This window comes from Dipodomys merriami, unplaced genomic scaffold (genome assembly GCF_024711535.1).
Source record: "Dipodomys merriami isolate MVZ:Mamm:240054 unplaced genomic scaffold, mDipMer1.0.p SCAF_114, whole genome shotgun sequence".
Classification (NCBI taxonomy): Eukaryota; Metazoa; Chordata; class Mammalia; order Rodentia; family Heteromyidae; genus Dipodomys; species Dipodomys merriami.
In genome coordinates this window covers 602,421-616,583 of record NW_027202427.1, presented here as the reverse complement: position 1 = coordinate 616,583, position 14,163 = coordinate 602,421, and the positions used below count along the sequence as shown (strand labels likewise).

Below are 14,163 nucleotides of genomic sequence, written 5' to 3'. Positions count from 1 at the left end.
GCTTCACCTCCTCAGCCTGGCCCACAGCATGGCCGAGCCACTGGTTTCCGGGTCTTTCTCCGCCCCTCCCCCCCATGGATCACGCGGGCAGCGGTGTGCTCAGACTCAGGCAGGTTCTGTGGTTCACATGTAGACTGGTGTTTCTGGCTGTTTGCTGTGCTGAAGCGTCTGTGGGTCTGCATTCTCACTGCCCCTTGTTGGGGGGGGCGGGCACAGGGTCTGCCCGCGGCCTGGGGTCTTCAGCGTATCCTTCCCTTGCACGGGCAGGGCTGAGGTTACACCCACCAGCCTGAGCCATGCAAAGACGTCAGCTCGGAGCTCTCCCCGCTCCGAGAAAGACTTCCGTGGGCTCAAGTTCCACCCTGTTCTCCAGGCTAGGGAACAAGATGGTGGCAGGCCGTGCGTGGAGGGGTGAGAGCCCGAAGGAGCCAAGGGAGAGACAGAAGGATTTCCCCCCTTCATCCTTGCAGATCTGTCTCTAGCTGCAGGTTTTTCTCTCGTTCTACCATCTCTCCTGTAAAACCCGCAGACTCTGGTCAGCCCTGCCCTCCCCGCCCACCCCTACCCCTGGCCGAGATACCTCCAACGTGGGCAAGCACACGGTGGCATGAACGCCAGGGGCTGCCCACGGCGCTCCTGCTCACAGGTGCTGGCTCAGAAAGAGGAAGGGGACGTGAGGGCTGGGAGAAGTGTCGTGGGGTAGAGAGGGGACAGAGAGAATCAGCATGGACAAAGCCACTGCTGGGGAAGAAGAAACACCTTCACCCAGGGAGTGGCAGGCAGATGCCACCCATCCTGACCAGTGCCAGGAGGAGGGGGGCGGGGAGAGGTTTTACTTCCAAAACTACTACCAGAAACCCGCAGCCTCCCAGAAAACACGCATCTTCTCCTGGGTGTCAGGTACCATTGCAAGCCCTTCTGTGCTCTCCCCCTCATGAGATCCTTGGAACAGCCCCCTGCCTAAGTTTCCTTGCCCCTACTTTAAAGATGAGGAAACCGTAGCTCGATGAGATCAAGACATTAGTCCAAGTTCCAACACTGGAGAGTAGCGGAGCCAGGATTTGAACTCAGAACCCAGATCTAGCCACAGGCAAAGTGTGTACTTCTCCTGTTGATCTCAACCCCCTCCTTCCCCTATACCATGGACTGTATCTTGTAAATTTCACAAGGAAAGGAAGAAGCTATCCCCCCTAAGAAAATGACCCCGTGGTTAACGAGGAGTAAGGCTGTGGTGAGCACCTGTAATCTCAGCACTCGGGAGTCTGAGGTGGGAAGATGGGGTTTGAGACCAGCCTGGGGCATATAATGAGACCCTGTCTTACAGAAGCCATGGCTGGGGATGTAGCACAGCGGCAGAGCACCGATCGTGTGTAAGGCGTTGGGTTCCAGCCCAACACTGACCCCCCCCAAAAAAAAAGTTTGAGAACCGCTGGACAGTGAATTGGTCCCTGCCTTGCCACAGAAGCCGTGAGACCCTGGAAGGTGCTGTGTGTTGTACAGTGGGAAGTGGTGAGAAGGCTTCTCGGGCTATTTTGACAGAGGGGCCTTGCCCCAGTGGGTTTGCTGTGCCCCATAGTTTTGCTCTTGGGGGTGGGGGGATGGGAGTGCTCTAAGCCATCCTCACTGGGATGTGATTGGACCACCTAGAGTCCCCCCCCCCCATGATCAGAAATGCATGTCTGACTCCACCCCCTGCCAGTCCTGTGGGAATCTAATTCTAACCAATTGTGGGCAGGAGGGAACCTGATGGCATTTCACCTGTCTTCTGAACTAAATCTTGATGACGTAGATAACAAGGAGAAAAGACACCGTGGGTGGCCATGATTCCCCACCTCCCCACCCCACCCCCAACTCTGCTCTCCCAAGATCACCTGGACAAGGTGGATGGGTTCTCTCTCATCTGGGAGACGTCGCCATGGTGATTTTAGTATGTTTCTATTTACTCATACGTCACGTATGATCACGGCTCTAATCAGGCTTGATGGCGGAGTCACGTGGGACTCCTGATGTTGGTTCACACAGCACAGGGCTCTTCCTAGCACCCGTGCGGTTGGCATTGTATCCGAGAGGGAAGAAAGGCACAGGAAGAGAAGCCACAACTCCTAGTCTCCTCCCTAGGTGTCTGTTCTCCAAAGCTCATCTCTCAGGGAACCCCCCCCCCCGGGAACCTAGCGCCTCATGCCCACAGCCCTCGTCATACACAGAGAACTGGCCCTCTCGAGCAGCCATGGGGGGCACCAGAGGCAGAGATGGGACTCCAGGCCCCTCATCCTGAATCATATCCCCGGGTCCCGCGTGGGGCCACGGCTGGATGTCCCACACAGAGCGGGGCCAGGCAGGCACCAAATTGGCAGAGAAGAGCCCTAAATAAGTCCCTCGCTTCTGACAAACCAGGCCATCTGCACTGAAGCGCTCCCACAACGGCCCTCCCTTCCTCCAACATACGCGCTCCTGACGATCTTTCTGGTAATAAAAGAGTAAATTGCTAGCTGGGTCCAATGGGCTTGCGCACATCTGATGATATGCAGAGCGAGCCGAGGCCCCTGGAGCCTTCTAAACAAGAGTCCTGACGCCCAGTCCTCCGTGCCCCTTAGCCTAGTTAGTGGAATAACTTTAAGAAATAAAAAGTAATCATAACAATGTTTTTTTTATTTGCTCTAAAAAAAAAAAAAACAGAAGTTTTCTCTCTGTTGTCTTTTAATCCAGTGACAGAATTTCCTGATAGAGCAGCGGTGGCTTTCTCTTTCAGAGCTAGGGTGGGCCGCTGACCTACATAACGGGGGGCACTGGAAACAGCACTGACCAAAAGCCAGGCTGGGGACCCCAGCAATCATGTCTTCCCACGGAGTCACTGAAAAAGTGGGTGAGAGTGGCAGGCTGTGATTCGGAGAATCAAGCTACATCCGAACCTCCCAGTGCCTCGGTTTCCCCGTCAGTATACTGACAGCATTGACCTTGCAGGTGGCCAAAAGCTGAGCCAGGAGTGTGGTTAGAATGGGAAGGGTAGGCCGCTTTCCCGAGGGGGCCCCGAGTCCCCGCCGTACCCCCTTGATGCCCTACACTGGACTCGGTAGATGAGACCTGCACAGACGGCCTTCAGGCCAGCTCTCCACTTTCCCGCTAAGACCCAGACTGCCACCCTCTCCAAGCCTCAGTTTCCCTGTAAAAGAGCATCCTCCAGCCTTCGCCGGGGAGGCTGTGGTGAAGGAGCACTAGATCATCATGGAGACTTCATGGGCCGGGCATCCACGGGCTTGGCGGTGGCTGTGCACAGATAGCCCGGCTTCTTAGGCCTCTCCTCCATGCCAAGCCGGAGACCCAGCTCTGGGTGGGTCCCGCAGGCCTGGTGTGTGGGTGAGCACAGGTGAAGGCCGTGGCTCAGGAGAGGTAGTGAACATGTGAGCGTCCAGTGCTGGCCAAGGCTAGGGAGGAGGCCACAGGTAGCCCACTGACCTGTGGGAGGCCCAGACCCAGTACCTCCCCTGCACAAGGCAGCATTTGGTCTGCTGTGGGGAGGGGGCCCAGGGGGCTCCCAGACCCACCCTAGCCTGTCCACTGCGGCCTGAGACACTGCTTCACCCTGGAATCAGGTCATGACCAGGAGGCTCCCAGACACCTCAGGAGGCCCCTCCACCCTGCTTGCTTTCAAGGGTGCTGGCAGGGTTCAGCCCTCAGAGAGACAAGGAGAAAGGAGAAATCCCCACCCCCACTGCGAAGCCAGAGGGCAGGTCCTCCCTCCCCCTCCCTCCCTCCTTCCCTCCCTCCCTCCATCTCTCTTCTGTCTGTCTCTGTCTCTCTCTGTCTCTGTCTCTTCCCCCACCCTCATTTTCTTTTCTTTTACTGGAAAAAAAAGAGGATGTAGCTGAGCCAAGTTTTCCATTCCTCAAACACAGTAACCAAGCTAGCCATAAAAGCCCTAATTGGGGCCTGGGATTTTTTTTTCCTTCCAGCAGACTCAGCTCCCTTTCAGCTTCATACATAGTCCTTTATTCTCTAAGAAATTATGAAATTATTTCAACAGAAATCCTCTCGCAAACAGGCTCCGGTGACTCACGCCTGTGATTCTAGCTCCTCAGGAGGCTGAGATCTGAGGATCACGGTTCAAAGCCAGCCCAGCAGGAAAATCTGTGAGACTCTTATCTCCAATTAACCACACACACAAAAAAAAAAAAAAAAACAACTGAAAGTGGAGCTGTGGCTCAAGTGAAAAAATAAATAAATAAAGGAGAACACAGGGCCCTGAGTTCAAGCCCCAGTATTGGAAGGAAGGAAGGGAGGGAGGGAGGGAGGAAGGAAGAAAGGGAGGGAGGGCCTTTCTTCTGCATCCTCTAGAGAATCAAGAGCCACTTAGACAGCAGCCCAGAGGCTAATGCCATCAGCCTGGCCCTTATTCCGGAGCATCCCCCGTGGACCCCAGTAGCCCAGCCCTTCTTCCATCTGTGCTGTGAAAGTCCGTAGCCTGTTGCGTCTTGGTGATGACCAACCTGTCCTGTCTGTTCTCTGTTGTCTGTTAAAATTCTTTGTCGTGTAGGTAAAATGCAGGATGGCAATGTGGACAGCAACCAGAGCAAAGGTAACCTTCTGTACTGACCGCACTGAGTCCTCTCAGCCGCACCTGCGTGGCCGGCGCCTTGTGGGGGGAGGGGGGCTGTGACTCTAGTGGTGCAGGGCCAGATTCACAGGTGTCCCCGCCGGGCTGGGGGCCCCCCTCCAGGCTGGTGTCTGCTGAGCCTCTGCCCATTTGGTGGAGGTTGGGAAGCTGGTCCTTTGAGACCGGTACAGAGGGAGAAGGGCTGTCCAGTCTGGTGTAAAGGACCCAGGCCCTCCTTCTATCCCGTGCTGACAAGCCCTTGCTGGCTGGAAGTGGGAACTCGGTGCCCGTGCCAGGCACAGCCATGCCCGCAGACACCCGCTTTTTCCTCTTAAACTTTGTCCCTTCCGTCATCCCAACCACCAGGCTCCTGGGGCACAATGGGAAGCCACACCCTCTGTCTTGTCTGAGCGTGGAAAGGCTGAGGGGCCCTTTGGGGTTGGATCTGTGGGCCTACGCAGACCCCAAGAGGACCCAGCTTCTTCTAGGAATCAGGGTGAGGCCCCATGAGTCCAGGCTGTGTCCCCGATTCCCGGTGCCAGGCGATGGACGCCTCTGGAAGCCAGATCCCGCTGAATGGGACACATCCCATCCCAGCTTCTGTGCCGGCCATGCGGGGCTCACAGGGGGAAGTGGGACCCTCCTCCCCTCCCCCACCGGGCAGGCAGCGTGGCCCCAGCGTCCCCCACCTGCGGGCTGACCTGTGTGCGTGTCTGTGTCTGTATGCACACATGTGTGCTCTCCCCTCTCCCCTGCAGCCAAGCAACAGGACGGGGCGGCCGCCATGGAGATGCAGCCCCTGAAAAGCGCGGAGGGCGGCGACGCCGATGACAAGAAGAAGGCCAATATGCACAAGAAGGAGAAATCGGTGCTGCAGGGCAAGCTCACCAAGCTGGCTGTGCAGATCGGCAAGGCGGGTGAGTGGGCCACGGGCGGAGAGGCTGCGCCTTGCGCACAGGAGCCAGTCGGGTCCTGTATACTGCGGGCACTCAGCGCTCAGCTCAGCGAAACGCTGGGACTGATGGCAGGCAGCAGGTGCTGAGTTCCGGCTACGGCTACAAGGACGCTGGAGACTTGGCCGGCTCCGGGCCTCCGTCTCCTCCCCGTGGGTCTCGGGATGTGTGGTCCCCACCGGCAGGGCTCTGGGCACACCGGGCACGTGTTTACTTGGCCCCTGCAGGGTTGCGGAGGGGCAGGTGCTGAAGGCCTGGAGTTCTAGGCAGGCCTGGACTTCATTCTGAGGGCATTGGGATTCGAGGGAGAGAAGGGAAGAGCAGGGGCGGATGTGTGCTTTATAATGACCATCTAGTCTGGACGGGAGGTGGAAGGCAGCGCCAGGAGCCCGTGGAGAAAGTCTTACCTGGGTCCCAGAGACACAATCCAAGCTTCCCAACAGAGGTGGCAGCTGCAGGTGACGGCTGGGGACGGGCCGTGACAGCCCCAGCCGCGGAGCTGAGCCCAGCTGCAGGGTGTACCCCGGCCGCCCGGGCACCAGCCCCGGCCTCCCCTCCCGGCTGAGGAGATGGCACCCTCCAGGCCTCCCCAGCTGGCCGCTCACCCCTCCATGGCTGTCTCCCAGCTCTAATTATAGACACCGCGGCACGGGGAAAGGAAGCAAATTATAGGCCTGGTTGTCTATATTTAAACTTGGGGGGCTGGTGACAGCGCCTGGCTGCTGGGCGCTTGGCTTCCTGCCCCTGCCACCGTCAGACAGGGAGAGAAGCCGGGGCTGAGGCTCCACAGCTGGAGGTGGGGTGGGGGCGACAGGCCGGGGAATTCCTCCATCCCGCCCCGGCAGCGCCCCCCTCGCCGGAGAGAAGAGGTGCCAACCCCTCTGTGACCTTCACAGTCCTCACAACCCCCTCCCCAGCTCACCCCACCCAGAACGGGGTTCGTGGCTCCCTTCCTGCCCCCCCCTTTGGCTGAATTCCCGAAGGCAGAGCTGGGGTGGGGACAGGGGCGGCCCCGGGGTGCGGGCTGCCACTCAGGGACAGAGCAGCCACAAGACCCTCAGAGTTCCAGACACTCCTTGGTCACTCCTCCATCCCTCGAGACCTCTGGGCCTGCTTGGCGGGGCTGCGGCCTGCACCGCGCCCTGAACACAGGCACTAGCCAGTGTTTGGGGATACAGACACCTGCCCAAGTGAGGGACCCAAGGGAGCCCGGGCGGGTCACCAACGGTGGCCCAGCCACGGTGTCTCCCTGGCCGGTGGCCCTCCCTGCCCAAGCCTCCATTTCCTCATCCGAAAGTCCAGGACCCCCAGGTCTCCCCCACTAGCACCTCCTCCCCAAAGCCTTCCTGCCCAGGACCTGTCACGGGGGCCCTGAGACTGTTTGTGATGTGAATGAATAAAGTGATGGGTGCTTCACCTCACTGCACACAGCTCTGCACCCACAACCACACACGTGTGTACGCACGTGTGTGTGTGTGTGTGTGTGTGTGTGTGTGTGTGTGTGTGTGTGTGTGTGCTGGGGCTTGAACTCAGGGCCTGAGAGCTATCCCTGAGATCATCCTCTGGTACTCCACCACTTGAGCCATACCTCTACTTCCAGCTTTTTGCTGGTTAATTGTAGATGAGTCTTACCAAGGCTGACTTCAGACTAGAATCAGATCTCAACTTCCTGAGGATTGCAGGCATGAGCCACCAGTGTCTGGCTTGCACAATTGGTTTTTTTCTCTGTGTGTGTATGTGTGTTTGTGTGTGTGTGTGTGTGTGTGTGTGCACACAGGTGTGCTCCAGTGTTAGTCCTGGACTTGAGGTCAGGGCCTAGGTGCTGTCCCTGAGCTTTTTCTCTCAAAGATAGCACTCTATCTCTCTAAGCCACAGCACCACTTCTGGTTTTCTGGTGGTTAATTGGAGATAAGAGTCTCACGGACTTTCCTGCCCAGGCTGGCTTTGAACCGCGATCCTCAGATCTCAGCCTCCTGAGTTGCTAGAATCACAGGCGTGAGCCACGGGCACCCGGCCATCTCACAGGGTCCTCATGCCCTGTGCAGCTCTTCAGCTCCTTTTTCAGGATGGCCTGCACTGCCCTAGGCACTTGGCACGCATTTCCACATGGTGAGGTTGGCAAAGCCGCATGAAGGAACCCGTGTGCCCATTGCTCAGAAAAGGAGGCTGAGGCTCCCTGAGGACCAAGGGCTTGCTCCGGGTACAGCGCAAGGAATCAGCAGGGCTATGAGGGGAGCTGGGGTCAAGCCGGCACCTGCCCCGCCCCTCCGCTGGAGCCCCCTGAGCGGCTGTCCCTGTGTTGTAGGTCTGGTGATGTCGGCCATCACCGTCATCATCCTGGTTCTGTACTTCACCGTGGACACCTTTGTGGTCAACAAGAAGCCGTGGCTGGCGGAGTGCACGCCGGTGTACGTGCAGTACTTCGTCAAGTTCTTCATCATCGGCGTGACGGTGCTGGTGGTGGCCGTGCCCGAGGGCCTCCCGCTGGCCGTCACCATCTCGCTGGCCTACTCGGTGAAGGTGAGAGGGTGGAGTGCAGGACGCAGCCAGGGGCAGAGACGCAGGGGGTGCTGGGTAATGCTTCTGGCCAAGGAGGTGGGGGGGAGCCAGGGACGCAGAGGGTGCTGGGTAAGCTTCTGGCCAAGGAGGTAAAGCGGGGGGGGGGGGGGGGGGGCGGGATGCAGGGGGTGCTGGGTAATGCTTCTGGCCAAGGAGGTAAAGCGGGGGGGGGGGGGGGGAGCCAGGGACGCAGAGGGTGCTGGGTAATGCTTCTGGCCAAGGAGGTAAAGTGGGGGGGGGGGCCAGGAAGGAGCCTTCCAGCTTTTCTGGTGCTTCATTGGAGATAAGAGTCTCATGGACTTTCCTGCTCAGGCTGGCTTTGAACTATGATCCTCAGATCTCAGCCTCCTGAGTAGCTAGGATGACAGGTGTGAGCCACCGGCGCCTGGCTTAGAGTCTGGTTTTAGGGGAACCCCTTCCCGCCGATACAGGCTGAAAAATGAAGGGGTTTTACCTGCAGGTCACCGGAGCGCTGGGGAAGGTCGGGCTGGGCCTCTCCTGAAGGCTGACCCGTGGGCACAGCCCACCTCCTCCTGCCGAGGCGGTCGGTGCTCCTCCACTGCGCCCTCGTGGTCACCCCAGGCCCTCCCACCCCACTCGTCTGCTCCCTTTGCTCTGGGGTTCCCCCACCTTCGAGGGCAGAGGCTTGAGAGCTCCCCTTTCCCAGGGTTCAATGCCAGGTGGTCCCTACAGGGTGAGGTACAGGCGTGGTGTGTGTGTGTGTGTGTGTGTGTGTGTGTGTGTGTGTGCACGCGTGTGTGTTCTGAGGAGCTGGCAGGGCCGCCCAGGCACAGCAAGCATCAGTTTGCACACTGGAATTTGGACTGTGTCCTCTGGTGTAATTTCATACAGAGAGATCTCCCGGCGGCTGCCAGCGAGCGGCAGCTCAGCGTAAGAGATACCCACTCGTCGCCACCCTGTTTTAGGATTCTCGAATAAACTCCATCTCCCAGCGCCAAGCCCAAGGAGCTCACGGCGCAAAGCTCCCTGGCACCGGGGCCCAGCGGGGGCACCCTGGGGGGGGTGAGAGGCGCCCGCCCAGGGTTCTCCTGGAGCTGGGAGGGGGAAGGGGCGGACGCCGTGAGCCTCTGCCCTCTGCACATTGTGTCTCTGGCATCTGCCACCTTTGTTTGTCACAGCTCACGTTACTGGTGTGGCCACCTGATCAATTTGTAGTGCCAGGGCGAAGGAGGCTGCTCTTCCCCCCGAGCCTGGCCCTGGAGCCGCCTCGGAGGATACAGCTGTGAGCAGTTGGGTCACGCTGCCCAGCAGAGGCAAAATGCGAGCCCCAAGTGTTGCCTTCAATCCCCCAGAACCACCTTCTTCAACAAGTAAGAAGGAACAGGAGCCGGGCAACGGTGGCTCACGCCTGTCATCCTAGCTACTCAGGAGGCTGAGATCTGAGGATCACTGTTCAAAGCCAGCCTGGGCAGGAAAGACCGTGAGACTCTGATCTCCAGTAAACCACCAGAAAACCAGAAGTGGCGCTGTGGCTTAGATGGTAGAGCGCTAGCCTTGAGCTGAAGAGCTGAGGGACAGCGCCCAGGCCCAGAGTTCAAGCCCCACAACCAACAAAAAAATAAAGAAAGAAGGAACAGGAGATATTAACTTTAATAACACCATTTACTTAACCAGTTCAACATATAATCAATATAAACATAATAGAGATTTTTTTCCCCTTTGGCAGCACTGGGGTTTGAACTCAGGGCCTTGCGCTTCTCAGCAGCCGCGCCACCGCGTGAGCCACACTTCCAGCCCCATTTTCCTTTGGTTATTTTCAGGATGTTTATGCACAGAGCGGCCTAGGCTGCCAGCCTCTCACCTGTGCTTCCTGGGTCCCAGGGGATGACAGACAGACGCCACCACACCCAGTCATCGGTTGAAATGGAGTCCCACACACTTTTATACCTGGCCTTGAAACGACAGTCGACTGATCTCTGTCTCCCAAGTTAGCTAGGATTTCAGGAGTGAGCCACAACACCGGCTTTGTACTCCTCTTGTCTCCTAGTTACAGAGAGTCATCATGAGGAACAAGGACACAGGAAATCAAATCCCTATTCACACACTAGGAGTCCATCTGATTCCGCGTGTAGCAGCTTTCATGTCTGCCTGGTCAGGTGGGGCCAGCGTTGTCAGGAACCTGCCTGAGAATTGCTCGATTTGCATTCCTTGTTTGAGAACCTAGAAGCAGTTAGGAATGGGAAGCAGGGCCAAGGCGAAAAAGAGCCATAAATAAATAGCCAGGCACCAGTAGCTCATGTCTGTCATCCTAGCTACTCAGGAGGCTGAGATCTGAGGATCCCAGTTCAAAGCCAGCCTGGGCAGGAAAGTCTGTGGGACTCTTATCTCAAATGAACCACCAGAAAACCAGAAGTGGAACTGTGGCTCAAATGGTAGAGGGCTGGCCTTGAGCTGAAGAGCTCAGGGACAGCAAGCACCCTGTGTTCAAGCCCCACAACTGACCAAAAGAAGTCAATAAAAGTCTGAAGTTCCATCCCTCAAGAGATAATAACACGGATTTGATATCTTTCCAGTTATTTTCCTGTATCTATAAACATGTATATAGCCCAGCAAAAAATTGTCTCATTTGAGAAAAACCCATAGCCAAATGTGAAAGAGTTGTGTTGAGTGAAAAACAAGGTATTTGAAGTGATCAGGGAACACTCAGCCTTTGTGTGTCGGTGTGTATATCTGTGTGTGTGCGCACGCACACGTGCGTGTGAACACATGCATGCATGTACATACATCAGTACCAGGGCTTAAACTCAGCACCCTGAGCTTTTGTCGGCTTTCTTGCTCACGACTGGCACTCTTACACTTGAGCCATGGCTCCACTTCTGGCTTTCTGCTGATTACTTAGAGGTAACAGTCTGGCAGAGTTGGCCTCAAACCATGATCCTCAGATCTCAGCCTCCCAGGTAGCCAGGATTACAGGCGTGAGTCACCAGCACGTGCCCGGCTTCCAACCTTGATTTTTACCTTTCCCACTCTTTTCTCCATAAAGAATATAGATTACCTCTGCAGCACGAATCAGTCCGTTCCGAATGATAAAGCAGAACGGAAGGGTGCACGCCTGAACCCCCTGCTCCCCAAGCCCAGGTGCTAGCGGCTGCTCCTCCATCATCCTCTCCCCTCCCCTCCCCCCAGAAAATGATGAAGGACAACAACCTGGTGCGACACTTGGACGCCTGCGAGACCATGGGCAACGCCACCGCCATCTGCTCGGACAAGACAGGCACGCTCACCACCAACCGCATGACGGTGGTGCAGGCCTACGTGGGCGATGTCCACTACAAAGAGATCCCAGAGCCCAGCTCCATCAATGCCAAGACCCTGGAGCTGCTGGTCAACGCCATCGCCATCAACAGCGCCTACACCACCAAGATCTTGGTAAGTGGTGCCCATCCACGACCTCTGCCGGGGGTCACGGCCGCCCACAGGGGTGGGACACGGGAGTCCACAGGCTGAGTCATGTGACTGGCACCTTCAACTAGAGTCCGAGCTCGTCACCTAATAAGCAACCCATTTCTCTTTGATTTACTATTAATGTGGTTATAATGGTTGTGTGACCAAATAGAAAAGGTTATTGATCATTATTACTATGGATTGCTGTGACTAGAGTGGTGTCTGGCAGTTTGGGGATTTGAACTCATGACCTTGCTAGGTAGAGGCTCGACCACTTGAACCATTCCCTGAGTAGGGTCTTGCTTTTGCCCTCCTATTTCTGCTTTCTGTGTAGCTGGGATCTTAGGCATGTGCCATCACACCCTGCTTGGTCTTTGGGACAGGGTCCTGCTGTTCTATGCTGCTGCCCTGGACTGTAATTCCGTTTGTGCTCTCTGCCGGGGCTGGAGTGACAGCACCGCATCACCACCTAGCTTTTTCTGCTGAGATCCAATCTCACCAACATTTTCCGAAGGCTGGCCTATCTCCACCTCCCAAGTAGCTGAGATTACCAAGCCACTGAATATTATCTTTAAATCCTACCATTGAGCCCCCCAAAAAACACCTTTTTGCTGATTGCTTTTGCTACATCTCAAACCATTCCAAACTTGGTGTCTCAAAACAACTACGTGCAGATGGTCTTACACAGCCTGGGGTTCCCAGTCCACTGAGTCAACCAACCACGGGTCAGAAGTATTCAGAAAAACCGGTGGCTCACGCCTGTCATCCTAGCTACTCAGGAGACTGGGATCTGAGTATCATGGTTCAAAGCCAACCTGGGCAGGAAAGTCCGTGAGACTCTTATCTCCAATGAACAACCAAAAACTGGAAGTGGTGCTGTGGCTCTAACGGTAGAGCGCTCGCCTTGAGCTGAAGAGCTGAGGGACAGCGCCCAGGCCCAGCATTCAAGCCCTATGATGGACCAAAAAACAAACAACAACAACAAAAAAAAAACAGAGGCTAAATCTAAGGATCAAGCATCAAAGCCAGCCGGACAGACGGATCTGGCAGATTCCTATCCCCCAGGGATGGTCAGCTCTCAGCCCTCTGGATGAGCTAGGGGTGCAGGCGTGAGCCACCGCTGCTTCATAGCAACCTTTCCTGTAGTGTGAGGAGAAGCTATCTGGTATGTATTGTGGATTCCGGTCTGGCGTTCTTCAGCCCATCATCCTTTGATCTTAGCTGTCACTCACGGATCTCATTTTCAATACGTGGCCTGTGGCTACACCAGACACTGGCGAAGGGCTGAGCTCTTGGGCCTGGAACTGTACTGGCTACAGCTCTGAGGTGGACGGGGTGCTTGGGGCAGCCGCAGGTCCGGCCCTGCCCGCCCAGGGCCCCATCCCCTCCCTCCCCACAGCCCAGCACAATAGCAGCACCTCAATGCTTCACAGCGTGGGAGCCGGGATGAAGGGCTCCGAGGAATTGCACAACCACAGCACCAACCTCTGAGTCTGTCGTGATAAAAAAGCCAAGAGAGAAAAGCGGGTGTGGGCCGGGCGGGAGCGGCCTGCTTAGTAACGCGAGCTCAGAGCTCAGGCTCACGGAGACAAATTGAATGACGGAGAGACAGCTCTGCCATTTGCCACTATGAATTGTTCGAAATCCTTTTAGAGGAAAATTAAAATAATTCACGGAGGGTAATAAAATGCCGGGTGTTCTGCAGGCCTGACTGCGCAGCTCTCTTGGGCAAAGAAGTAATTAGGCATTTTGAGTTAAGTCCTCCTGTGTTGTCATTTTCTTTGGGGTGGGGGAAGCTATTGTAGAAAAGGCATAAAACTCCGGAAAGCACTAGAAAGTTAATTATTAAATTGAGCATGTGTATTTGTGTTTAAGTACAGCACACGGCCTATAACAGAGGAGGCTCTTGACATTCGGCCCCCACCCCACCCCCAACGACAGAAAACAAAGCTGTGGCAACAAAGCTCCCGCCGCAATGGTCAGAGCACTTGGAGCTGGAGCCGGCGCTGGTGGCTCACACCTGAGGATCTCGGTTCAAAGCCAGCCCGGGCCAGAAAGTCCGTGAGACTCTCATCTCCAATTAATCACCACAAAAAAAGAGAAATGGAGCTGCGGCTCAAGAGGTAGAGCGCTTGCCTTGAGCACAGAAGCTCAGGGCCAGGGCACGGTCCCTGGGGTCAAGCCCCAGGACCCGCACAAGGAAAAAAACCCTAGAAGTCGGGAGCCAGCCGAGCCACTGGGTGCTGAGACCCCCGTCAACGTGACTGGGAGAGCTGACCTCTAACCTGCCCTCCTCCTCCCTGCCCGGCTCCCTGTCGACCTGTGTGTGGGCGGCCCGGGGAGTAGGAGTCTGATCTGAGACCCATGCTGCGTGTAGGGTAGCGAGGACACGGGCCTGCTTATTGCTATTTCTGCCTCATCAACGTCTCTCCAGGCTCGGGGTTAACTCTGGCAGCAATTTCCACCCCCACGCCACCCACGCCCGCTGGCTGCAAATTAAGTGTACGCGTGGGTGGGCTTGCTGAGTGCAAAAGCCAGCTTCCCACAGTGCCACACTGTGTGGTTCCACACACAGCGCGCGCTGGAGATGACACCGCGGACTGGGCTGGAGCCCAGCGGCACAGCGCTTGCCTCGGTGCCAAGGACCTGGGTTTG

At 56.6% G+C, this 14,163-nt stretch overlaps 1 protein-coding gene across 11 annotated transcripts in view; it reads left to right on the top strand.

Annotated features, from left to right (window-relative positions):
* LOC138822702 (plasma membrane calcium-transporting ATPase 2) overlaps positions 1-14,163 on the top strand; it is a 182,431-nt gene that overhangs the window by 142,221 nt on the left and 26,047 nt on the right. For 9 of the 11 annotated variants that reach the window (XM_070015556.1, XM_070015553.1, XM_070015557.1 and 6 more), the window contains 4 exons: positions 4,532-4,573; positions 5,350-5,508; positions 7,850-8,064; positions 11,251-11,493. In XM_070015556.1, the coding sequence (XP_069871657.1) occupies positions 4,532-4,573; positions 5,350-5,508; positions 7,850-8,064; positions 11,251-11,493 (659 nt within the window). The remainder of the gene's footprint in view (positions 1-4,531; positions 4,574-5,349; positions 5,509-7,849; positions 8,065-11,250; positions 11,494-14,163) is intronic. The other 2 variants (XM_070015561.1, XM_070015563.1) reach the window with 1 other exon arrangement.